Source organism: Nerophis lumbriciformis, linkage group LG18 (assembly GCF_033978685.3).
Source record: "Nerophis lumbriciformis linkage group LG18, RoL_Nlum_v2.1, whole genome shotgun sequence".
Classification (NCBI taxonomy): domain Eukaryota; kingdom Metazoa; phylum Chordata; class Actinopteri; order Syngnathiformes; family Syngnathidae; genus Nerophis; species Nerophis lumbriciformis.
Window position 1 is genome coordinate 33,425,001 of NC_084565.2, and position 27,044 is coordinate 33,452,044.

Consider the following 27,044-nt stretch of genomic DNA (forward strand, 5'->3'; position numbering starts at 1 on the left):
AGTGTAATGCATCTTCTTGAAAACCAGCGTCTTCTGCTGTGGACATTTGTAACTGATGACAGAAATAGACCAAAAACAAATGTACACTGCAGAGGACACTGGTTCTCAGGAGTATGTACCCTCCCATTTCAAGTATTCTATCATTTAAAGAACAATACCACAGAAATGAAACTTCAATGTACTTGAAAGTAGTCAGTGAAAAGCGGTATTTACTGAAAATAAGTCAACAAGACTGCTCTATTCTTAAACATATTTGTCTATGTTAACATTTATTATTCAGTCTAATAGCCACTTTATGAAATGTTCTTATTGTTGCTTTAATATGAGAAGCTTATAACCGGTGATCACAGTGTCGCCTATCGTTGTCATTCATTGATGCAAAAACATTTATTGTATGTCGGGGGAGAGGCCCAGTAGCCACAGATCTATACAAAAATATACAAAAATAAATTGTATCACTTGCCTTACCTGAAATGTTTCTCGTGTGATTTATGTGTGACTTTAAATTACATGCTGAGGTTTTCTACAACCCCTGACAAAAGTTATAGAATCACCAGACTTGGAGGATGTTCATTTAGTTGTTAAAGGGGAACATTATCACAATTTCAGAAGGGTTAAAACCATTAAAAATCAGTTCCCAGTGGCTTATTTTATTTTTCGAAGTTTTTTTCAAAATTTTACCCATCACGTAATATCCCTAAAAAAAGCTTCAAAGTGCCTGATTTTAACCATTGTTAAATACACCCGTCCATTTTCCTGTGACGTCACACAGTGATGCCAATACAAACAAACATGGCGGATAGAACAGCAAGGTTGCGACATTAGCTCGGATTCAGACTCGGATTTCAGCGGCTTAAGCGAAATTGAAGAATAAACTGAAGCTATTGAGCCATATCTGTTTGAACCGTATGCAAGCGAAACCGACGAAAACAACACGACAGCCAGCAACACGGGAGAAAGCGAGGACGAATTCGGCGATCGCCTTCTAACCAATGATTGGTATGTGTTTGTTTTTAAGTGTTGTAATGTTTTTTAAGCTAAATTATTGGTAAACACAGTTTATGTATAATAATTTATGTAAAACCGCGAGTAATGAATAAAGTTTTCATCAATTAATATATTCTGTAGACATACCCTCATCCGCTCTCTTTTCCTGAAAGCTGATCTGTCCAGTTTTGGAGTTGATGTCAGCAGGCCAGGGAAGCTAGGGTCGATATTCTTCTCTTGATCATTTTCGGTGGCATAAGGGACGGTGTGAGCCAAGACATCCAGGGGGTTTAGCTCGCTCGTCTGCGGGAACAAACTGCCGCCATTGCTTGCCGTGCTACCGAGGTCCTTTGTCCCTGAATAGCTCACACACTCCGGCAGATTCAATGGGGGTCAGGCGGCAGATTTCTTTGACTTTATCGTTGGAAATGCATCTGCTTTGAGTGTCGCAGGATATCCACACATTCTTGCCATCTCTGTCGTAGCATAGCTTTCGTCGGTAAAGTGTGCGGAACAAACGACTCACCATTTTCGTCGGCTTTCCCCACACCCTCGTATTTTGAACAAATTTCGTCCAATTTCTTGCCACTTTCGCATCTTTGGGCCACTGGTGCAACTTGAATCCGTCCCTGTTCGTGTTGTTACACCCTCCGACAACACACCGACGAGGCATGATGTCTCCAAGGTACGGAAAACAGTCGAAAAAACGGAAAATAACAGAGCTGATTTGGTTCGGTGTTTGTAATGTGTTTGAGAAAATGGCGGATTGCTTCCCGATGTGACGTCATCGCTCCGAGAGCGAATAATAGAAAGGCGTTTAATTCGCCAAAATTCACCCATTTAGAGTTTGGAAATCGGTTAAAAAAATATATGGTCTTTTTTCTGCAACATCAAGGTATATATTGACGCTTACATAGGTCTGGTGATAATGTTCCCCTTTAAACGGTCTTGGCCCATGGTGTTGCGGGTGTAAGACTTCCATACATCCATCCATTTTTTACCGCTTGTCCCTTTCGGGGTCGCGAGGGGTGCTGGAGCCTCTTTCAGCTGCATTCGGTACACCCTGGACAAGTTGCCACCTCATCACAGGGCCAACACAGACAGACAGACAACATTCAGACTCACATTCACACTCTAGGGCCAATTTAGTGTTGCCAATCAACCTATCCCCAGGTGCATGTTTTTGGATTGAGCCGCTTTTAAACAGGAGAAGCTCTTCTCTACACCTGCAGATGTAGCTCCAATCGTCGCCACTAATCACAATGGTATGTACACCTGTGTGCATTATAAATGTATGTTTGTTGTTCAATAAAATTCCCCCACCCCCCAAAAAAATTCTAATTATCTGCCATTATGTGTGTCCACCTGTAAGTGCTTTAAGATGGTGGAGGGGCTCAGCAGCACCCGCTGCTCGGTCGGGAAGGAACTGCAGAGTGAAAGAAGTCAGTCTCCAAACACAAAAAAACACCAGAAATCGAAGCTCTATTTTCCGCTAGTCGTTTTTAACAAAGAAAATGTCGCTAAGGGGATCTGGAAAGTCTCCGGTTCAACTCGGAACAACAGAATGAATGTTGAAAAGTGCTCCCACAGAAGTTTACCACACAAGATTGCTGATTCGCTCATTTCGCTGTCAATCAAAAAGGGAATCAGAGTCAGACAGATCATCCGATCAATCAATCAATCAATCACAAGTGTCTCAAAGGGCTTTCATCAACAAAGCCACAACGACATCCGCGGTACAGAGCCCACATAAGGGCAAGGAAAAACTCACAACCCCAATGGAACGTCGATGTGAATGACTATGAGAAACCTTGGAGAGGACCGCATATGTGGGTAACCCCCCCCTCTAGGGGAGACCGGATGCAATGGACGTCGAGTGGGTCTGACATAATATTGTGAAAGTCCAGTCCATAGTGGATCTAACATAATAGTGAGGGTCCAGTCCATAGTGGGGCCAGCAGGAGACCATCTCGAGCGGAGACGGGTCAGCAGCGCAGAGATGTCCCCATCATCAGATCATCATGCAGAAGTTGAGCGTCCGGGCCAGCCAACTGCCCCATAGACCCCCAGAGGCGCTGAGCGTCCAATGGGCGGGACAAAGCCCAGCATTTATCCAATGACTCGTCCCATTGAACTCTGTGGACGCCGAGCGTCTACACTTTTTAAAGCACGGTGAAGCTGCGAGAATGAGAAAGTTGCGTCGTTACCAGTGATAAGAAGCTGATTCTGAACAAAAGAGCGCGTTGTAGCGCATATTTAGTCAATAACATGAACACAATCAGTGTCAGAGCTTGGTCCGCATTGCCGGCAGTAAGTCGGACCCGTTTCCAGTGAGGGTTGGACTCCGCCAGGGCTGCCCTTTGTCACCGATTCTGTTCATAACCTTTATGGACAGAATTTCAAGGCGCAGTCAGGGCGTTGAGGGTATCTGGTTTGTTTAATCTGCAGGATTAGGTCTCTGCTTTTTGCAGATGATGTGGTCCTGATGGCTTCATCTGGCCAAGATCTTCAGCTCTCACTGGATCGGTTCGCAGCCGAGTGTGAAGCGACCGGGATGAGAATCAGCACCTCCAAATCCGAGTCCATGGTTCTCGCCCGGAAAAGGGTGGAGTGCCATCTCCGGGTTGGGGAGGAGATCTTGCCCCAAGTGGAGGAGTTCAAGTACCTCGGAGTCTTGTTCACGAGTGAGGGAAGAGTGGATCGTGAGATCGACAGGCGGATCGGTGCGGCGTCTTCGGTAATGCGGACGCTGTATCGATCCGTTGTGGTGAAGAAGGAGCTGAGCCAGAAGGCAAAGCTCTCGATATACCGGTCGATCTACGTTCCCATCCTCACCTATGGTCATGAGCTTTGGGTCATGACCGAAAGGACAAGATCACGGGTACAAGCGGCCGAAATGAGTTTCCTCCGCCGGGTGGCGGGGCTCTCCCTTAGAGATAGGGTGAGAAGCTCTGTCATCCGGGGGGAGCTCAAAGTAAAGCCGCTGCTCCTCCACATCGAGAGGAGCCAGATGAGGTGGTTCGGGCATCTGGTCAGGATGCCACCCGAACGCCTCCCTCGGGAGGTGTTTCGGGCACGTCCGACCGGTAGGAGGCCACGGGGAAGACCCAGGACACGTTGGGAAGACTATGTCTCCCGGCTGGCCTGGGAACGCCTCGGGATCTCCCGGGAGGAGCTGGACGAAGTGGCTGGGGAGAGGGAAGTCTGGGCTTCCCTGCTTAGGCTGCTGCCCCCGCGACCTGACCTCGGATAAGCGGAAGAAGATGGGTGGATGGATGGAACATGAACACACAACACTATATATAATTGATCACTTATTTTTGGACATTTTAGGGGAAGCTGAGCTTCCCTTGCGGTCTTAGAGCAATCGCCACTGGTTGAAATAAATGTGTGTTCGGGTTTGAAAGGAGTGTCGTCTGACTCCAGCTGCTATTTCTTGTTTATTAATGTTATCAAATTTGATTGTGACACAGTTCCTAAAGGCGAGTGACCAACCGTTTCATCACCAAGCCACTCCTGTGAACAACAATGACCCAGTTTGGCGCCAATGACTTCATCTTCTTAAATGTGAACGTCTTTGAGGACTTAATGGTTTGTTTATAAAATATATGTAATCATGTCCATAGAGAGCGTTTTAACCTCCACAGCCCAAACACTGCAAGAACCGACTCAACCAGTCTGTGTGGATAGCAGAGGAATCAGTCATCTACCGTACGTTACAGTGCGTTGGAATGTATAGTAGATTCCTCTCTTCTTCATCCTTTTCCCTTACAAAGACACTCTGAGGTAAATCATCCAAATCTTCTTCTCGATTTATTCAAATGTTTTTTACTTTTGCTTTCAAAACTTGCACCGTTTTTTCTTAGTACACAATATTAAGGAAAATGAATAATCTGCAATACCTTCACTTTCAAACAGTGTTCCATGGCATTGACATTTGCGAGGGGAAAAATAATGTTTTTTTCTTTTTTTCAGACGTCTGTGTGTGTGTGAGTGTGTGCGTGTGTGTGTTTGTGTGCAGAGAGAAGGCGTGTCCTAAGCGTCTCCCAATGTATTTAAACGAGGTGTGAACATGCAACTGGTCCAAGAGAGAGAAACCACAAAGTTTCCAGGAACAGACGATTTCTTCCTTCATTGACGTGAGTGAGTGTGAATTTTGCGTCTCTCTGTTTCTAAACAGCCTTTGGTAGTTAAGTTGAATTAACTTTGTATTCAAATCTACATTTTAAACAAGCGTTCCCTCAGATTTCATGATCAAAAAATTCAGCCAAGGCGGGTGTTTCATAACCACGCTGATAAGATGCAAACAATGACTTTCACTGATTGCCATATCGTGATACATACGACCAAGCCCGGAATTATTCAAACCTTGGGCACATTTCTTTTATTTTTGCACTTTTGTTTTACCGGCAAGTTTTTGATCTTGATTGGAAATGACACAGGCGGCTCCCAGAAGATAATAGTGGAAAAAAACTGATTTCTCAGCCTTTATTTACATTTGAACTAAAACTTTTTTTGTCAGAATGACTAGTACTTTCAGTTTTGATGGTGTGTTTTAATTGAGAGTAAATAGCATCTAAATATACATTACATCAACACATTTTTCTTGAACATTAAATGTTACATCATAGTGTATAGAGGTGGCGTCTCAATTGATATTAATATTGATATCGGTCCGATATCTGCAAAAAAAAAACTTGGAGGTTATCAAATTTTAATGGGTTTTACTCGTGTTTACTCGTGACAGCCAGTTAACATCTAAATGTCCCCCAATAAGCACATAAGCTTGTCTTTTCTTGTGCTTTTGTGAAGTCATTTGCCAAAGGTAAACATGGTAGCCTAGACATTCATAATAAGTGTCCCTAATTGAACAATATTGCAGTCTAAAAGTAGGCTTCTGTTAAAATAAACAAGTATCAAATACAAACCCCATTTCCATATGAGTTGGGATATTGTGTTAGATGTAAATATAAACGGAATACAATGATTTGCAAATCCTTTTCAACCCATATTAGCGCCTTGCATGGCAGCTCCCTCCATCAGTGTGTGAATGTGTGTGTGAATGGGTAAATGTGGAAGTAGTGTCAAAGCGCTTTGAGTACCTTGAAGGTAGAAAAGCGCTATACAAATACAACCCATTTATTTATTTATTTATATTCAATTGAATGCACTACAAAGACAAGATATTTGATGTTCAAACTCATAAACTTTATTTTTTTTTTGTAAATAATAATTAATTTAGAATTTCATGGCTGCAACACGCGCCAAAGTAGTTGGGAAAGGGCATGTTCACCACTGTGTTACATGGCCTTTCCTTTTAACAACACTCAGTAAACGTTTGGGAACTGAGGAGACACAAATGTTAAGCTTCTCAGGTGGAATTCTTTCCCATTCTTGCTTGATGTACAGCTTAAGTTGTTCAACAGTCCGGGGGTCTCCGTTGTGGTATTTTAGGCTTCATAATGCGCCACACATTTTCAATTGGAGACAGGTCTGGACTACAGGCAGGCCAGTCAATTACCGGCACTCTTTTACTATGAAGCCACGTTGATGTAACACGTGGCTTGGCATTGTCTTGCTGAAATAAGCAGGGGCGTCCATGGTAACGTTGCTTGGATGGCAACATATGTTGCTCCAAAACCTGTATGTACCTTTCAGCATTAATGGCGCCTTCACAGATGTGTAAGTTACCCATGTCTTGGGCACTAATACACCCCCGTACCATCACAGATGCTGGCTTTTCATCTTTGCGCCTGTAACAATCCGGATGGTTCTTTTCCTCTTTGGTCCGGAGGACACGACGTCCACAGTTTCCAAAAACAATTTGAAATGTGGACTCGTCAGACCACAGAACACTTTTCCACTTTGTATCAGTCCATCTTAGATGAGCTCAAGCCCAGCGAAGCCGACGGCGTTTCTGGGTGTGGTTGATAAACGGTTTTCGCCTTGCATAGGAGAGTTTTAACTTGCACTTACATATGTAGTGACCATCTGTAGTTACTGACAGTGGGTTTCTGAATGGTTCCTGAGCCCATGTGGTGATATCCTTTACACACTGATGTCGCTTGTTGATGCAGTACAGCCTGAGGGATCGAAGGTCACGGGCTTGGTTGCTTACGTGCAGTGATTTCTCCAGATTCTCTGAACCCTTTGATGATATTACGGACCGTAGATGGTGAAATCCCTAAATTCCTTGCAATAGCTGGTCGAGAAAGGTTTTTCTTAAACTGTTCAACAATTTGCTCACGTATTTGTTGACAAAGTGGTGACTCTCGCCCCATCCTTGTTTGTGAATGACTGAGCATTTCATGGAATCTACTTTTATATCCAATCATGGCACCCACCTGTTCCCAATTAGCCTGCACACCTGTGGGATGTTCCAAATAAGTGTTTGATGAGCATTCCTCAACTTTATCAGTATTTATTGCCACCTTTCCCAACTTCTTTGTCATGTGTTGCTGGCATCAAATTCTAAAGATAATGATTATTTGGAAAAAAAAAATGTTTATCAGTTTGAACATCAAATATGTTGTCTTTGTAGCATATTCAACTGAATATGGGTTGAAAATGATTTGCAAATCATTGCATTCCGTTTCTATTTACATCTAACACAATTTCCCAACTCATATGGAAACAGGGTTTGTAATTGTTTTTGCATGTTATTTGTCCAGAACAAACGTGTCCGCATCATTCAACTTACTGAGCCATTAACTTAACTAAATGAATTATTGTGGCCACTAAGTGTTGTAAAAAAACAAAAAACAGTTACCACTCGACTTCAACTTAAAGACCGCCTAAGTCCATTCCAGACAATTACCAATAAATGGGTTAGTGTTTTTCATACCTACCATTGTTCTCTGGGTAATTTCACTTGATTGAACAATTTTTTAATATTCCACACTACAAATTAATAACAGTACAGTGCATTCGGAAAATATTCGCTTTCCACGTTTTGTTACGTTACAGCCTTATTCCAAAATGGAATACATTTTTGTCCTGAAATACCCCAAAATGACAATGTGAAACGTTTTTTTTTTCATTTCTGTTTTGCGAATGTTTCAACTAAAAAAAAAAAAAACACATGTACATAGAGTAAGTATTCACAGCCTTTGCTCAATACTTTGTTGATGCACTTTTGGCAGTAATTACAGCCTCAAGTCTTTTTTTGAAGCCACAAGCTTGGCACACCTATCTTTTGGGCAATTTCGCCCATTTCTCTTTGAAGAACCTCTCAAGCTCCATCAGGTTGGATGAGGAGCATTGATTTCCATCAACAAAGTATTGAGCAAAGGATGTGGAAACTAGGTCGTGAGTTCAAACCCCGGCCGAGTCATACCAATGACTATAAAAATGGGACCCATTACCTCCATGCTTAGCACTCAGCATCAAGAGTTAGAATTGCGGGTTAAATCACCAAAATGATCACTGCTCCCCTCACCTCTCAGGGGATGGATCCATCTAGTCAACTGCAGAGAGTAATTTCACAACACCTGGTATCAGTGGTACTTTAAAACCTCTAAATGCTTAGTGGCCACATGCGTGGACAGCACCTTTTAGCTCTTATTTCCAAAATTGTGTACACTACTGAATTGGGGTCTTATGGCCACTTATGTGGACACTTATACTGCCATCTGGTGGTGTCAGAAGAGTACAACATACAATGGAATTTGGAGAAAAAAAAGTGTAAAAATAAGAATTAGCATGTCACTAAACATGAAGTACACATTTGTGTACTTATGGACTAAGTACATCATATCAAAAGATGATTCTTGGTTTTTATTCTAATTAGGGTCCAATAAGCCCAAATAGCAAAGAGAAATAAAAAAAAGCATGTAAACAAACAGCTTGGGCCTTAAAGGGGAACATTATCACCAGACCTATGTAAGCGTCAATATATACCTTGATGTTGCAGAAAAAAGACCATATATTTTTTTTAACCGATTTCCGAACTCTAAATGGGTGAATTTTGGCGAATTAAACGCCTTTCTATTATTCGCTCTCGGAGCGATGACGTCACAACATGACGTCACATCGGGAAGCAATCCGCCATTTTCTCAAACACATTACAAACACCTAGTCAAATCAGCTCTGTTATTTTCCGTTTTTTCGACTGTTTTCCGTACCTTGGAGACATCATGCCTCGTCGGTGTGTTGTCGGAGGGTGTAACAACACGAACAGGGACGGATTCAAGTTGCACCAGTGGCCCAAAGATGCAAAAGTGGCAAGAAATTGGACGTTTGTTCCGCACACTTTACCGACGAAAGCTATGCTACGACAGAGATGGCAAGAATGTGTGGATATCCTGCGACACTCAAAGCAGATGCATTTCCAACGATAAAGTCGAAGAAATCTGCGAGCGGATGAGGGTATGTCTACAGAATATATTAATTGATGAAAACTGGGCTGTCTGCACTCTCAAAGTGCATGTTGTTGCCAAATGTATTTCATATGCTGTAAACCTAGTTCATAATTGTTAGTTTCCTTTAATGCCAAACAAACACATACCAATCGTTGGTTAGAAGGCGATCGCCGAATCCGTCCTCGCTTTCTCCCGTGTCGCTGGCTGTCGTGTCGTTTTCGTCGGTTTCGCTTGCATACGGTTCAAACCGATATGGCTCAATAGCTTCAGTTTCTTCTTCAATTTCGTTTTCGCTACCTGCCTCCACACTACAACCATCCGTTTCAATACATGCGTAATCTGTTGAATCGCGTAAGCCGCTGAAATCCGAGTCTGAATCCGAGCTAATGTCGCTATCCCTTGCTGTTATATCCGCCATGTTTGTTTGTATCGGCATCACTATGTGACGTCACAGGAAAATGGACGGATGTACAGGTAAAAGCCAGTAAATTAGAATATTTTGAAAAACTTGATTTATTTCAGTAATTGCATTCAAAAGGTGTAACTTGTACATTATATTTATTCATTGCACACAGACTGATGCATTCAAATGTTTATTTCATTTAATTTTGATGATTTGAAGTGGCAACAAATGAAAATCCAAAATTCCGTGTGTCACAAAATTAGAATATTACTTAAGGCTAATACAAAAAAGGGATTTTTAGAAATGTTGGCCAACTGAAAAGTATGAAAATGAAAAATATGAGCATGTACAATACTCAATACTTGGTTGGAGCTCCTTTTGCCTCAATTACTGCGTTAATGCGGCGTGGCATGGAGTCGATGAGTTTCTGGCACTGCTCAGGTGTTATGAGAGCCCAGGTTGCTCTGATAGTGGCCTTCAACTCTTCTGCGTTTTTGGGTCTGGCATTCTGCATCTTCCTTTTCACAATACCCCACAGATTTTCTATGGGGCTAAGGTCAGGGGAGTTGGCGGGCCAATTTAGAACAGAAATACCATGGTCCGTAAACCAGGCACGGGTAGATTTTGCGCTGTGTGCAGGCGCCAAGTCCTGTTGGAACTTGAAATCTCCATCTCCATAGAGCAGGTCAGCAGCAGGAAGCATGAAGTGCTCTAAAACTTGCTGGTAGACGGCTGCGTTGACCCTGGATCTCAGGAAACAGAGTGGACCGACACCAGCAGATGACATGGCACCCCAAACCATCACCCAACCATGCAAATTTTGCATTTCCTTTGGAAATCGAGGTCCCAGAGTCTGGAGGAAGACAGGAGAGGCACAGGATCCACGTTGCTTGAAGTCTAGTGTAAAGTTTCCACCATCAGTGATGGTTTGGGGTGCCATGTCATCTGCTGGTGTCGGTCCACTCTGTTTCCTGAGATCCAGGGTCAACGCAGCCGTCTACCAGCAAGTTTTAGAGCACTTCATGCTTCCTGCTGCTGACCTGCTCTATGGAGATGGAGATTTCAAGTTCCAACAGGACTTGGCGCCTGCACACAGCGCAAAATCTACCCGTGCCTGGTTTACGGACCATGTTATTTCTGTTCTAAATTGGCCCGCCAACTCCCCTGACCTTAGCCCCATAGAAAATCTGTGGGGTATTGTGAAAAGGAAGATGCAGAATGCCAGACCCAAAAACGCAGAAGAGGTGAAGGCCACTATCAGAGCAACCTGGGCTCTCATAACACCTGAGCAGTGCCAGAAACTCATCGACTCCATGCCACGCCGCATTAACGCAGTAATTGAGGCAAAAGGAGCTCCAACCAAGTATTGAGTATTGTACATGCTCATATTTTTCATTTTCATTCTTTTCAGTGGCCAACATTTCTAAAAATCCCTTTTTTGTATTAGCCTTAAGTAATATTCTAATTTTGTGACACACGGAATTTTGGATTTTCATTTGTTGCCACTTCAAATCATCAAAATTAAATGAAATAAACATTTGAATGCATCAGTCTGTGTGCAATGAATAAATATAATGTACAAGTTACACCTTTTGAATGCAATTACTGAAATAAATCAAGTTTTTCAAAATATTCTAATTTACTGGCTTTTACCTGTATATCACGATGGTTAAAATCAGGCACTTTGAAGCTTTTTTTAGGGATATTGCACGATGGGTAAAATTTGGAAAAAAAACTTCGAAAAATAAAATAAGCCACTGGAAACTGATTTTTAATGGTTTTAACCATTCTGAAATTGTGATAATGTTCCCCTTTAAGAGGTCTTAACTTTAACTTTTTTCCAGTAAATGAGTGTCTCCATGGTGAAAGCTGGTGTACACGCAACAACCTTATTTAAATATGGTGGTCTGCACCACCTTTGCACTTTTTTTCCCCGCCCCGCACACGCAGTCTTAGTAGATCACCCGCAACAAGCCCATTAATATTACACACAACATTATAAAATGATTCCTGGGCGCGGCCACCGCTGCTGCTCACTGCTCCCCTCACGTCCCAGGGGGTAAACAAGGGGGATGGGTCAACTGCAGAGGGTAATTTCACCACACCGAGTGTGTGTGTGACTATCAGTGGTACTTCAACATTAACTTATGTACAGTACATGTTGTATTTTTGGAAAATGATCATTATTTATACATTTTAAAAACAAGAAATTATTTATTCCATTTTGGATTAAGGCTGTAGCATAACAAAATATGGAAAAAGTGAAGCGCTGCGGATACTCCCAGGATGCACTGGTAACAAGCACGCCAATTGTAAGAAACCCTGGGAAAAAATATAAAAAATATAACGAGCCAAAGTGAATGTTTCTTTGTAAGTCCCAGAGGTCCACCAAGAGCTTCCTGCAGGCACGCTGGTCATGAGTGAGCCCTAAGGGGTGATTGCTGAATCACCGCCCTCCTTGCTATGCCGGATCCGAAGCTTTTTTTTTTTTTTTCGACAAATGACAATCATTCATAGAATTTTTCTCTCGGGCTGATGGTTGGACGGAATGTTGCACACCAGGTGACTTAAAAGTGTGTGACTACGCTAACGTTTTATTACATACCGTATTCTTCGGAGTATAAGTCGCACCGGATGAAAATGCATAATAAAGAAGGGAAAAAACATATATAAGGCGTATTTTTGGGGGAAATGTATTTGATAAAAGCCAACACCAAGAATAGACATTTGAATTTAAAATAAATAAAGAATAGTGAACAACAGGCTGAATAAGTGTACGTTATATGAGGCATAAATAACCAACTGAGAACGTGCCTGGTATGTTAACGTAACATATTATGATAAGAGTCATTCAAATACGACTTGTCCAGGATGTACCCCGCCTTCCGCCCGAATGCAGCTGAGATAGGCTCCAGCACCCCTTGCAACCCCAAATTTTTATTGGTTGACGTGTGTGTGTGATGATTGGTGATATACGCCTAGTCCAGGGGTCGGCAACCCAAAACGTTGAAAGTGCCATATTGGACCAAAAATACAAAAAACAAATCTGTCTGGAGCCGTAGAATGAAAAGCCGTATATAAGTCTTATAATGAAGGCAACACATGACGTAAGTGTCTATATTAGCTTGTTGCGTTTCGGACCAGTTGTTCCTCCCAGGGAATTCAAGTCACAAGTCGCTCCCAAGCTCTTTACGACACTTAAAGCTGAGTTGAAAAACCACCAAAGACAGAATAGGTATTTTGTAATATATTTTCAAAGCTTTGCAGATATACATTTGAGACCAGTCCAGCATAGAACATTCGGATCGCCCCGCTAAAATGGTCTGTGTTCCCGACCCCAAAACCCTCTCTCCTCTCCCCTCTCTCTAGTCAAAACACATGCACATCGTCTCCCTAGTCAAAACACATTCCAAAGAATTCAAGGTTAACACACACAGTTTACTTGCAGAGAAACAGAAAGAAAATAAATGGAAAATACGAGCTGTTTTCAAATATGACTATGAAAGAAAATAAGTAACACTAAAATTCGGATATATGTAAATATCTGCCTCCGACAGCTATAATAGCCTACTATCAAAATGACTACGTGTCGCAGGCTGATGCAAATCTTCGTTGACAGAAATGTTGAAATGTAATATTTATTCTACACATTTTTACAACATTAAAAACCATTGGTAAATCAGAGGCTACTCAAAAGGTGAGATAACTCCTGGAAATTACTCGTCAAAGGTTTAGATGTGTGCGTTCAAGTTAAAGGAAATGACAGGCTGTCTTCTTTTAATAGATATATTACAATCTTTGGCAAGAATGTTTGCTGTGGTCTGGAACAATATAACACACAAACAACTATCTGAAAAGTGTCATGAGACATGCAAAACTAAATTATATACAAAGAGGATAAAAATATAGGATATTAAATTATCTCAAATATACCTACAAATGAGGCATAATGATGCAATATGTACATACAGCCAGCCTAAATAGCATGTTAGCATTGAGTAGCTTGCAGTCATGCAGTGACCAAATATGCCTGATTAGCACTCCAACAACTCAATAACATCGACAAAGCACACCTTTGTGCATTCGCGCACAGTATAAAACGTTTGGTGGACAAAATGAGACAAAAAAGGGACTGGAAGATTTTACATGTAAAGTGTGGATTTTACAGTCCACACTATGGTGAGTTCAAGAACCGCCGAAATTAGGACAAAACAATGTTCACCAAATACTCTCAGTGGGCTTTCTAACAACTGGGAAGGTTTGTGTCATGTTTGTCCTCAAACAAAAAACATACTAAAACAAAAAAATTATTTCCCCCCCACCCATCTTTTTCCATTTACAATCCTTTTTTTAAAAATGCTCCAGGGAGCCACTACGGCGGCACTAAAGAGCCACATGCGGCTCGAGAGCCGCGGGTTACTGACACCCGGCCTAGTCTCTTACTTGAATGAGCTAAATAATATTATTTGATATTTTACGGTAATGTGTTAATAATTTCACACACAAATTGCTCCAGAGTATAAATCGCACCCCCGGCCAAACTCTGAAAAAAACTGTGATTTATAATCCGAAAAATACGGTAGTTTCTGTATTCCGGTGTACTTTTCTTTTTTTAAGTGACACAGTTAGTCATATGAAGCCCTCTGGTTCTCCTGCAGATGCCCTCCCACCTCGCCTGTTTAAGGAGGTACTTGCTACTATTGGATCAAGTGTCCTTAACATTATCAATAGTAGCCTCTCTTCTGGAATAGTTCCAGTAGAGTTTAAACATGCAGTGGTACGACCTCTACTTAAAAAAACCAAGCTTCGACCCCTCTCTCCTCTCTAACCTCAGACCTATCTCTAATCTTCCATACATTTCCAAAATATTAGAGAAGGTTGTCTACAGTCAGTTGTTGCCCTTCTTAGAGGATAATGGTATCACTGAGCTCTTCCAGTCCGGTTTTAAAGCACCTCCACAGCACAGAGTCAGCGCTTCTAAAAGTTTTTAACGATATCCTCCTGTCCACTGATTCTGGTAAATATGTTGTCCTGGTGCTTTTAGATCTGTCTGCTGCGTTCCACGCCACCTTAATCACTCGTCTTGAGAACTGTGTGGGCATTAAGGGCGCCGCCCTCAACTGGTTCCGGTCGTACCTAACCGACAGGAGTTTTTGTGTAAAAGTAGACAGTTTTATGTCTTCCACAGCTCCTTTACCACATGGGGTCCCCCAGGGCTCAATCCTTGCCCCAATTTTATTTGCGCTTTACCTTCTCCCCCTTGGTTCTATTTTTAGGAAGTACAGTATTGCATTTCATTTTTATGCCGATGATTGCCAGATTTATTTTCCCATGGCACAAAATAACACGGTTCAACGTCTTATTGACTGCCTGCACGACATCAAAGTCTGGCTTTCAGCTAACTTCCTGAGCCTAAATGAAGACAAAACAGAAGTTATGTTGTTCGGTCCAAGTCGCTCTCCCTCCCCCAACGTTGACCTCGGCACTCTGACCCCGTATCTCAGCGACTGTGTCACAAACCTGGGGGTAAAGTTCGACTCAGATTTAAAATTCGAAAAACAAATCAGCAGCGTCGTTCAAAAAAGCTTTTATCAATTACGCCAAATAGCGAAAGTGAAACCGCTTCTATCAGGATATGATCTTGAGAAATTAATCCACGCCTTTATCTCGACTCGTCTTGACTACTGCAACGCCCTGTATGTAGGCATTAGCCAGGCCTCCCTCGCCCGCCTGCAGCTCGTGCAGAACTCTGCTGCTCGTCTGCTAACACAGACCCGCAGACGTGAGCACATCACCCCTATTTTAGCGTCCCTTCACTGGCTCCCTGTGTGTTATCGAATCCATTTTAAACTCCTTTTATTTGTTTTTAAATGTCTAAACAACCTCGCGCCAACCTATCTCTCCGACCTCCTTCAGCCTTACTGCCCCACCCGATCCTTAAGATCAGCCGATCAGCTGCTGTTGACGGTCCCTGACACAAGGCTGAAGCTTTGAGGTGACAGAGCTTTCGCCGTTGCTGCTCCCAAGCTCTGGAACGACCTACCTCTGAGTATTAGACAAGCCTCCTCTCTTCCTGTTTTTAAATCTCTCTTAAAAACATACTTTTATTCCATGGCTTTTAACACTGGGTGATATCCATCCTGCAATGGCGCCCCATAATACACATGCTGTGAACCTGTTTTTATGTTTTTATTTATTCTATTTTATTTATTTATTTTTTATCGTGTTCTGTTTGTGTTGTGTTGTGTTTGCTCGGTACTCGTATTATCTTTTAACCTGTTCATTGTACAGCACTTTGGCTACCCCTGTGGTAAATTTTAAATGTGCTTTATAAATAAAGTTGATTGATTGATATTCGAGAGTTGTGTCAGTCTTGCGTTTCTCAAGGTCAAAAAAACCGCCCGCCAGCGGACTTTAATCCAGCCCATATGGAGCGTCGCTCCACGCAGGCCTTCCTACGAAAGCCGCCTGATATTTTTTTTTTGACAGCGTGGCGACTGCCAACTCGGATTACATCTCCGCTTTTGTGTGCGAGGACCCGCTCTGCAGTAAACAGTCCACCTCGACTCTTCGTCTCGTGGTAGTGAGTGGGTGAAAAATGGGCACGTGTGGAGGTACGACACAGCCCCCCCCCGGTCTTTCATGGTGCCTGTCACGCTCACTTACTTAGTTAGGATTAGGCACAAACTATGCGACTAATTTAGTTTCAACTTTGTGGGAGGTTGGCGCAGGGGCCAGCAAAGAAGACTTTCAATTTTGGTGCAGGGCTCCAGTAATTTATTGCCACTTTTCCCCGTATTGGGGCCGAGTGGAGCCGTGACCCAGCAGGGCCAGCAGATGGCGATGCAGTGAAAACAGTTTTTACTAGGGATGTCCGATAATATCGAACTGCCGATATTATCGGCCGATAAATGCAATAAAATGTAATATCAGAAATTATCGGTATCAGCTTCGAAATTATTGGTAAAATGTATGACTTTTTAAAACGCCGCTGTGTACACGGACGTAGGGAGAAGTACAGAGCGTCAATAAACATTGAAGGCACTGCTTTTGCATACCGGCCCGGTCACATAATATCTACGGCTTTTGACACACTCACAAGTGAATGCAATGCATACTTGGTCAACAGCCATACATGTCACACTGAGGGTGGCCGTATAAACAACTTTTAACACTGTTACAAATTTGCGCCACCCTGTGAACCCACACCAAACAAGAATGACAAACACATTTCGGGAGAACATCCGTACCGTAACACAACATAAACACAACAGAACAAATACCCAGAACCCCTTGCAGCACTAAACTCTTCCGGGACGCTACAATATACACCCCCCGCTTGTGACTTCAATAATAAATATGGCAGTGCCATGTTGGCATTTTTTTCCATAACTTGAGTTGATTTATTTTGGAAAACCTTGTTACATTGTTTAATGCATCCAACCATTATCGGACATCTCTAGTCCCCTTTAATTAGAAAAGTACCGAAAAGTACCGAAACAATTTTAGTACCGGTACCAAAATATTGGCATCGTTACAACTAGAGATGTCCGATAATATCGGCAGTTCGATGTTATGGACGATAAATGCTTTAAAATGTAATATCGGAAATTATCGGTATCGGTTTCAAAAAGTAAAATTTACGACTTTTTAAAACGCCGCTGTGTACACGGACGTAGGGAGAAGTACAGAGCACCAATAAACCTTAAAGGCACTGCCTTTGCGTGCCGGCCCAGTCACATAATATCTATTGCTTTTCACACACACAAGAGAATGCAATGCATACTTGGTCAACAGCCATACAGGTCACACTGAGGGTGGCCGTATGAACAACTTTAACACTGTTACAAATATGCGCCACACTGTGAACCCACACCAAACAAGAATGACAAACACATTTCGGGAGAACATCCGTACCGTAACACAACATAAACACAACAGAACAAATACCCAGAACCCCTTGCAGCACTAAACTCTTCCGGGACGCTACAATATACACCCCCCGCTACCCACCAACCCCCCACCTCAACCCCCCAACCCTCAACCTCCTAATGCTCTCTCAGGGAGAGCATGTCCCAAATTCCAAGCTGCTGTTTTGAGGCATGTTAAAAAAAAAAATGCACCTTGTGACTTCAATAACAAATATGGCAGTGCCATGTTGGCATTTTTTTCCATAACTTGAGTTGTTGTTGTTTAATGCATCCAGTGGGGCATCACAACAAAATTATGCATAATAATGTGTTAATTCCACAACTGTATATATCGGTATCGGTTGATATTGGTATCGGTAATTAAGAGTTGGAGAATATCGGCAAAAAAGCCATTATCGGACATCTCTAGTTTTTACTTTGGGGCGGTATAGCTCGGTTGGTAGAGCGGCCGTGCCAGCAACTTGAGGGTTGCAGGTTCGATCCCCGCTTCTGCCATCCTAGTCACTGCCGTTGTGTCCTTGGGCAAGACACTTTACCCACCTGCTCCCAGTGCCACCCACACTGGTTTAAATGTAACTTAGATATTGGGTTTCACTATGTAAAGCGCTTTGAGTCACTTGAGAAAAAGCGCTATATAAATGTAATTCACTCACTCACACACACACACTCCACCTTCCCTTTCCTTCTTGATCCTTTTGAAGTTCCCTGTCAAAGTTGAGCTGGCCTGATCTACTAAGATCCAAATAAAAAGTGCTAAACTATAACATTTTGTGTAATATTAGTGGGCTTGTTGCAGACTGCGTGCACGGAAAAAAAGTGCAAAGGTGGTGCGAACCACCCTATTTAAATAAGCTTGTTTAACGTGGACCCCGACTTAAACAAGTTGAAAAACTTATTGGGGTGTTACCATTTAGTGGTCAATTGTACGGAATATGTACTGTACTGTGCAATCTACTAATAAAAGTTTCAATCAATCAATCAAATAGATCATTTAACCTGAGAGTCATAGGATCCTTTTGAAGTTCCCTGTCAAAGTTGAGCTGTGCAGTTATCAGATACAACGGTAAAGACCTGATCTACTAAGATCTATAAAATTGTGTGTAATATTAGTGGGCTTGTTGCAGGTGATCTACTAAGACTGCGTGCATGAAAAAAAAGTGCAAAGGTGGTGCGGACCACTATATTTAAATAAGGTTGTTGCATGTACACCAGCTGTCACCATGGAGACAGCTGGTATTTGAATGACTCTTACCATAATATGTTGCGTTAACATACCAGTTGGTTATTTATGCCTCATATAACGTACACTTATTCAGCCTGTTGTTCACTATTCTTTATTTATTTTAAATTGCCTTTCAAATGTCTATTCTTGGTGTTGGGTTTTATCAAATAAATTTCACCAAAAAATGCGACTTAAACTCCAGTGCGACTTATATATGTTTTTTTTCCTTCTTTATTATGCATTTTCGGCAGGTGCGACTTATACTCCGGTGCGACTTATACTCCGAAAAATACGGTAAATATAATTCACAACAAACGGAAATTTTTAAACTAATGTCAACGGATAGATCTGAAGTTGATCGATTGATATTTAAACATTGAAAGTAAAAACAAATGTTAATATGTGACTTATTTTTAACACTGAGCCCCATTTGGTTTAAATGCAAAGCCAAAGCCATTTATCAACAACACCCAGAAACGCCGCCAGCTTTGCTGGGCCCTAGCTCATCGAAGATGGACTGATGCAAAGTGTAAAAGTGTTCTGTGGTCTGACGAGTCCACATTTCAAATTGTTTTTGGAAACTGTGGACGTCGTGTCCTCCGGAACAAAAGAGGAAAAGAACCATTTGGATTGTTCTTGGCGCAAAGTTAAAAAGTGATGGTATGATGGTGTATTAGTGCCCAAGGCATGGGTAACTTACACCAGTGTTTTTCAACCACTTTGCCGCGGCACATTAGTGTGCCGTGAGATACAGTCTGGTGTGCCGTGGGGAATTATCTAATTTCACCTATTTGGGTTAAAAATATTTGTTGCAAAGCAGTAATTATAGTCTGCAAATGATGTGTTGTTGTTGAGTGTCGGTGCTGTCTAGATCTCGGCAGAGTAACCGTGTAATACTCTTCTATATCAGTAGGTGGCAGCCGGTAGCTAATTGCTTTGTAGCGTGCAGGTAAAAAGGTGTCTAATGCTTAAACCAAAAATAAAAAAAAGGTGAGGACCCCTAAGTAAAGGCATTGAAGCTTAGGGAAGGCTATGCAGAACGAGACTAAAACTGAACTGGCTACAAAGTAAACAAAAACAGAATGCTGGACGACAGCAAAGACTTACTGTGGAGCAAAGACGGCGTCCACAATGTACATCCGCACATGACATGACAGTCAACAATGTCCCCACAAAGAAGGATAAAAACAACTGAAATATTCTCGATTGCTAAAACAAAGTAGATGCGGGAAATATCGCTCAAAGGAAGACATGAAATTGCTACAGGAAAATACCAAAAAAAAGAGAAAAAGCCACCAAAAAAGGAGCGCAAGACAAGAACCAAAACACTACACACAGGAAAACAGCAAAAAAATGGCGTGATGTGACAGGTGGTGACAGTACACCTACTTTGAGACAAGAGCTATATTGATACATAGTTGATTATGGTTTAAAGTCATATCCAACAATTGCGACAACGACTTTTTACTGTCAACTGAGTTTCCTTTTTTAATGATTTCTGCTGGTAATGTGCCTCCGGATATTTTCAACGCAAAAAATGTGCCTTGGCTCAAAAAAGGTTGAAAAACACTGACTTACACATCTGTGAAGGTACCATTAATGCTGAAAGCATACTTGCCAACCCTCCCGGATTTTCCGGGAGACTCCCGAAATTCAGCGCCTCTCCCGAAAACCTCCCGGGACAAATTTTCTCCCGAAAATCTCCCGAAATTCAGGTGGACTCAGGTCCTCCACAATATAAAAAAGCGTACCTGCCCAATCACGTTATAACTGTAGAATGATGGAGGGTGAGTTCTTGGTTTCTTATGTGGGTTTATTGTTAGGCAGTTTCATTAACGTCCTCCCAGCGTGGCAACAACACACAACAACAGCAGTCACTTTTTTGTATACCGTAAAGCAGTTTGTCTGCCGTAAACAGCAATGTTGTGACAGTCTTAAACAGGACAATACTGCCATCTAGTGCATTTGATGAAAGCACTTTTGTGCGTGCCACACAGCAATGCATCATCAGAGAGGGTGTTCAGCATGGTTCGAAAAATAGTGACAGAGAATAGAACAAGGATGGACAATTCAACCCTTAACTCAACAATGAGTAGATGAGTGTTATGTGTGTGTATATATGTAAATAAATGAACACTGAAATTCAAGTATTTATATTATATATATATATATATATATATATATATATATATATATATATATATATATATATATATATATATATATATATAAATATATATATATATATATATAATATATATATAATAAAAAAATAATAATAAAATTAAAAAAAATAATAATAATATATATATATATATATATATATATATATATAATATATATATATATTTCATGAGGGGTTCCCTCAATCATCAGGGGATTTTCAAAATCTCCTGATGATTGAGGGAACCCCTCATGAAACAGGCCTGTAGAGATGAAGTAGTCTTGTGATTTTCTTCCCACACATACATATATTGCGCTCTACCACGGTATCGAGCACTATTTTTTGGATAATCTTATTAAGATATATATATATATATATATATATATATATATATATATATATATATATAGCTAGAATTCACTGAATGTCAAGTATTTCTTATATATATATATATATATATATATATATATATATATATATATATATATATATATATGAAATACTTGACTTGGTGAATTCTAGCTGTAAATATACTCCTCCCCTTTTAGCCACGCCCCCGTCCCACCCCAACCACGCCCACCCCACCCCCTCCCCCCACCTCCCGAAATCGGAGGTCTCAAGGTTGGCATGTATGTGAAAGGTACATACAGGTTTTGGAGCAACATTTCGCCATCCCAGCAACGTTACCATGGACGCCCCTGCTTATTTCACCAAGACAATGCCAAGCCACGTGTTACAAGTTTCTCAGTTCGAACATATATTGTCTTTGCAGTCTATTCAATTGAATATAAGTTGAAAAGGATTTGCAAATCATTGTATTCTGTTTTTATTTACAAATTACACAACGTGCCAACTTCACTGGTTTTGGGTTTTTGTTCTTTGTGCAGCCAACAAGACTTCATGTGCTACCCTAGAAGATGTGATTTTTTGGCACATATCTTAGCTCTTCATCATGGTTGTTGTTTTTTGTACCAGTGCATTGTTAAAGTGCACGGAGCCATTCAGCAGCATGACACACTCGAGCTGCAAGGAGGTGTTTTCTCCGCTGTCCGTCAGTCTGTCTGTCTTCAGCCCACTCTTTGTCTTGCTGCCATTTTCATATGAATGCAGTGTGAGCCCATTGTCACCGTGGCTTTTTGTTCCAAGCCTCGCTTGCTTGTGACTTCGCAGCGCTGCTTGAAACGTGCCTGTAATGTTACAACATTAAATACATCCATCATTTTAAACATATGGATGAAACCCACTGGAATCATCGGCAATAGTTTTATTAGTCTGCTCAAAAAGGGGACGCTAAAGAAGTGCTAATGTGATCACATTTGTACGATAAATCAGATCACGCGTTGACTCCCTCGAGGCTTTCTTCCACCGTTCAGTCAACGTCGCCGTTAGGTGTCTTTTCAACCCAATTACAAAATTGCACTTTCTACTTTTTATCACAAAGGATCTCAAGCAGGTGCAAATGTGCGCATCCTTAAAGACTTTAGTGCTCCCAACACGGAATGTTACATATGTGTAATTTAGTAGTGAAATTATTTGGCACTTAAAGGGGAACATTATCACCAGACCTATGTAAGCGTCAATATATACCTTGATGTTGCAGAAAAAAAACATATATTTTTTTAACCGATTTCCGCACTCTAAATGGGTGAATTTTGGCGAATTAAACGCCTTTCTAATATTCGCTCTCGGAGCGATGACCCATCGGGAAGCAATCCGCCATTTTCTCAAACACCGAGTCAAATCAGCTCTGTTATTTTCCGTTTTTTCGACTGTTTTCCGTACCTTGGAGACATCATGCCTCGTCGGTGTGTTGTCGGAGGGTGTAACAACACGGACAGGGACGGATTCAAGTTGCACCAGTGGCCCAAAGATGCGAAAGTGGCAAGAAATTGGACGTTTGTTCCGCACACTTTACCGACGAAAGCTATGCTACGACAGAGATGGCAAGAATGTGTGGATATCCTGCGACACTCAAAGCAGATGCATTTCCAACGAAAAAGTCAAAAAAATCTGCCGCCAGACCCCCATTGAATCTGCCGGAGTGTGTGAGCAATTCAGGGACAAAGGACCTCGGTAGCACGGCAAGCAATGGCGGCAGTTTGTTCCCGCAGATGAGCGAGCTATCGACCCTAGCTTCCCTGGCCTGCTGACGTCAACTCCAAAACTGGACAGATCAGCTTTCAGGAAAAGAGCGCGGATGAGGGTATGTCTACAGAATATATTAATTGATGAAAATTGGGCTGTCTGCACTCTCAATGTGCATGTTGTTGCCAAATGTATTTCATATGCTGTAAACCTAGTTCATAGTTGTTAGTTTCCTTTAATGCCAAACAAACACATACCAATTGTTGGTTAGAAGGCGATCGCCGAATCCGTCCTCGCTTTCTCCCGTGTCGCTGGCTGTCGTGTCGTTTTCGTCGGTTTCGCTTGCATACGGTTCAAACCGATATGACTCAATAGCTTCAGTTTCTTCTTCAATTTCGTTCTCGCTACCTGCCTCCACACTACAACCATCCATTTCAATACATGCGTAATCTGTTGAATCGCTTAAGCCGCTGAAATCCGAGTCTGAATCCGAGCTAATGTCGCTATAGCTTGCTGTTCTTTCCGCCATGTTTGTTTGTGTTGGCATCACTATGTGACGTCACAGGAAAATGGACGGGTGTATATAACGATGGTTAAAATCAGGCACTTTGAAGCTTTTTTTAGGGATATTGCGTGATGGGTAAAATTTTGAAAAAAACTTCGAAAAATATAATAAGCCACTGGGAATTGATTTTTAATGGTTTTAACCCTTCTGAAATTGTGATAATGTTCCCCTTTAATTGCTTTTTTTTAATTAAATTGAATGCAATTCAGTGGAAGAAGCAAGTAATGGGGAGAGTTTTTGTGGTTGTTTCCGTGCTCAAAATGCAAGAAAAAAACAAAGTACATTCAACAAAATGTTTGAAATTAAAATATTCCTTTTTAACGGAATGAGAGAATCTCATAAAAGAAATGACAGGGCGCTTAATGAGAAATGTTACAGTAAAATGTATCCTTAGTCAGGCCTTGAATTTGTACTTTTTAAGGTCAAGGCAAGTGCTGCCTTAAAGGAGGGCTCATATTTTTAGGGCACCAAGGAAAACATTATTTTCTTTCGAGGCAGGGGCTCCAAAGCATGCATGCATGCATGTGTGTGTGTATGTATGTATGTATATCTATAGTGTAGATTCCTAATGAAGCCTTAGCTTGACGCTCCTCTACTTTCTCCTGCTCCGCTTGCTGCGACAACAACAAACAAAACTCCAGACGCTCCTCTTCGTTTTGTATCGTTTACTTGTCACTTAATTATTCAAAAACGTAAAACAATAACGATGTGGGAACAAATTAATGGCAAAATAAAGAGAGTTTTTTTTCAGTAAAAAAGAGTGAGAAAAAGTAAGAGTAAGGTCAAAAAACTGTGTGGCTCAATTCCCCCGCACCTGACTGCCATTACCCATAATACCTTGTGTCCAAAAACCAACCTACCACACAGATCCTTCCGCCATATATGCAATCAAACAGTTACGTCATCAAATTATTTAGACAAATGTAATTATTACATTTGTCTAAATAATTAGTATCATTTCAAATATATTTGAATAGTATATATATATATATATATATATATATATATATATATATATATATATATATATATATATATATATATATATATATATATATATATTGTTGCGTTTGGACCAGTTGTTCCTCCCAGGGAATTCAAGTTGCTTTCTATGACACTTAAAGCTGAGTAGAAGAACCACCAGAGACAGAATAGGTATTTTGTAATTTTATCCCCAAAGCTTTGGAAATATAATGAGACCAGTCCAGCATAGAACATTCAATCGCGCAGCTAAGATGGTCTCCCCTCAAATATGGAAACCTTCTATCCTATAAAGTCTCTCTCCCTCCCACCCTCGCTGTCTTGTCCTTCCAGCCCAAAACACATGCCCATTGTCCTCCGCAGCTGGACACGAGAAGAGATAAGGAGAAGGAGTATCTCTCCTCCTTACATTCCATAGTCAAGGTTAGCACACAGTATTCGCAGACAACCAAAAGACCACAATTGGAAGAAAAACACTAGCTGTTTTGTAATATGATTATGAAAATAAAGAAGTAACACTTAAATACGGATATATGTAAATATCTGCCTCCGACAATATATATATATATATATATATATATATATATATATATAGGGGGGGGGGGGGTGTTATGTGTGTATGGGGTATGTGTTGGGTTGCTGTTCTTGGAAGTGGGTGGGGAAAAAAAGGGGAAAATGTGACTACTGTTCTATTGTATATTGTAATACCTGTTAAATTTAATAAAAACATTTATTAAAAACAAAAACAAAAAAAATATTCTACAAGTAAAAAAAAAAAGATTTTCGTCAAAAAACGAGTATGCAAGTATTACAACAATTTTCTTTAATAAAAAAAAATATATATATATATATAAAAAAAAAAATATATATATATATATATATATATATATATATATATATATATATATATATATATATATATATATATATATATATATATATATATATATTAGAGATGTCCGGCAGATAAATGCTTCAAATGTAATATCGGAAATTATCAGTATCGGTTTCAAAAAGTAAAATGAATGACTTTTTAAAACGCCGCTGTACGGAGCGGTACACGGACGTAGGGAGAAGTACAGAGCAGTTGCGTCTCCCAGTAAGCAGCCTCTCCCCTCTCCCCTCTCCCACACACAACACAGGAGTTGCAGCACGACTCAGTGACTGTGCGCTGCCGAACATGCTCCTCTGCTCGTAAAACCAGCAATGTCACGACGTGACGACGACGGGGGAGCTGGGGGACCGGTACGTTTCAGAGGCGGTATAGTACCGAATATGATTCATTGGTATCGCGGTACTATACTAATACCGGTATACCGTACAACCCTACTACGGACACACACATATAAAAAAAAATGTTTTACACACACACGGATCAATTTAAAACACACACACAAACGGATCTGATTGATATACAGACACAAATGAATAGAGAGAAATGTTAACTGAATTACAGATGCACATATTGTGATATGCTTCGACAATTTTGCTACAATAATCCTTTCATATTTTTTTTTCGAGCACCATGTCATCATCAATAGTGTCACATGTCTTTCCACATGTATTAGCAAGGACGTAACTGATTCAATATTGTCACAAAATACTTCCAGGGGGGTTGACGGAGACAAAAGCATGGCTTTAATTACTCTAATGCTGCCATGAAAGGAGCCTTTCATGCTGCTCCTTTTCCATCCCTTTTTTTTTGGTTTTGGAGCATGTTGATAATTTCTGCAGCCGATTATTTAAAGGATGCATTTACTGGGAGAGCAACAGCGGCCATTGTCTGAGGATTTCAGTGCGATCAGGGGGCGGCCGGGCTGTCAGGAAACAAAAAGGACGATAGCGGTAATTAAAAGTGAGTCATCAGTAATGACTGCTGTTTTAATAAGATGGCTTACAAGAGCCGCGGACGCATCATGTCTTCCGCGTGATTGCGCTAATTGAATGAGCTCCTCAGTCACTGTCGCCGTCGAGCGTTTAAACAAGCTTAAGCTGTTGACTTCTCTAATTAGCCGTCTCCACCCGCTGACCTTTTTCCCCGTGCCCCCAGGATGCCCGTGGAGACGCGCTCGCCCAGAGACACGTCAACTCTGGGCCGGTTTCCGAGCGTCACCCTCGCGTTCGCCGACGAGGACGAGGAGCCGCCGGAAGAACGAGACGATGCGCGCCAACAGTGGCTGTGCGGCGCCTGCCTGTGCTGCCGACCCGAGTCCAACGACGACGACCTCAAGGACACGCTGGTCACGGCGGTGGAGGACGAGGGGGCCGGCCAGAGGCCTGCGACGGGAGATAGCGAGCTCATCGGTACGGACCTGGCGTCTCCCACGTGTTGTCCGTTGTCTAAAC

The 27,044-nt window shown here is 41.4% G+C and overlaps 1 protein-coding gene across 2 annotated transcripts in view; it reads left to right on the top strand.

The window, feature by feature from the left end:
• Positions 1-5,064: 5,064 nt before the first annotated feature.
• The window catches only part of LOC133617855 (protein-glutamine gamma-glutamyltransferase K-like), an 85,051-nt gene continuing 63,071 nt past the window's right edge, over positions 5,065-27,044 (top strand). For both annotated transcript variants that reach the window (XM_072915098.1, XM_061978169.2), the window contains exons 1-2: positions 5,065-5,126; positions 26,749-27,002. In XM_072915098.1, coding sequence (XP_072771199.1) covers positions 26,750-27,002 — 253 coding nt within the window. In that variant the 5' untranslated portion in view covers positions 5,065-5,126; position 26,749. The remainder of the gene's footprint in view (positions 5,127-26,748; positions 27,003-27,044) is intronic.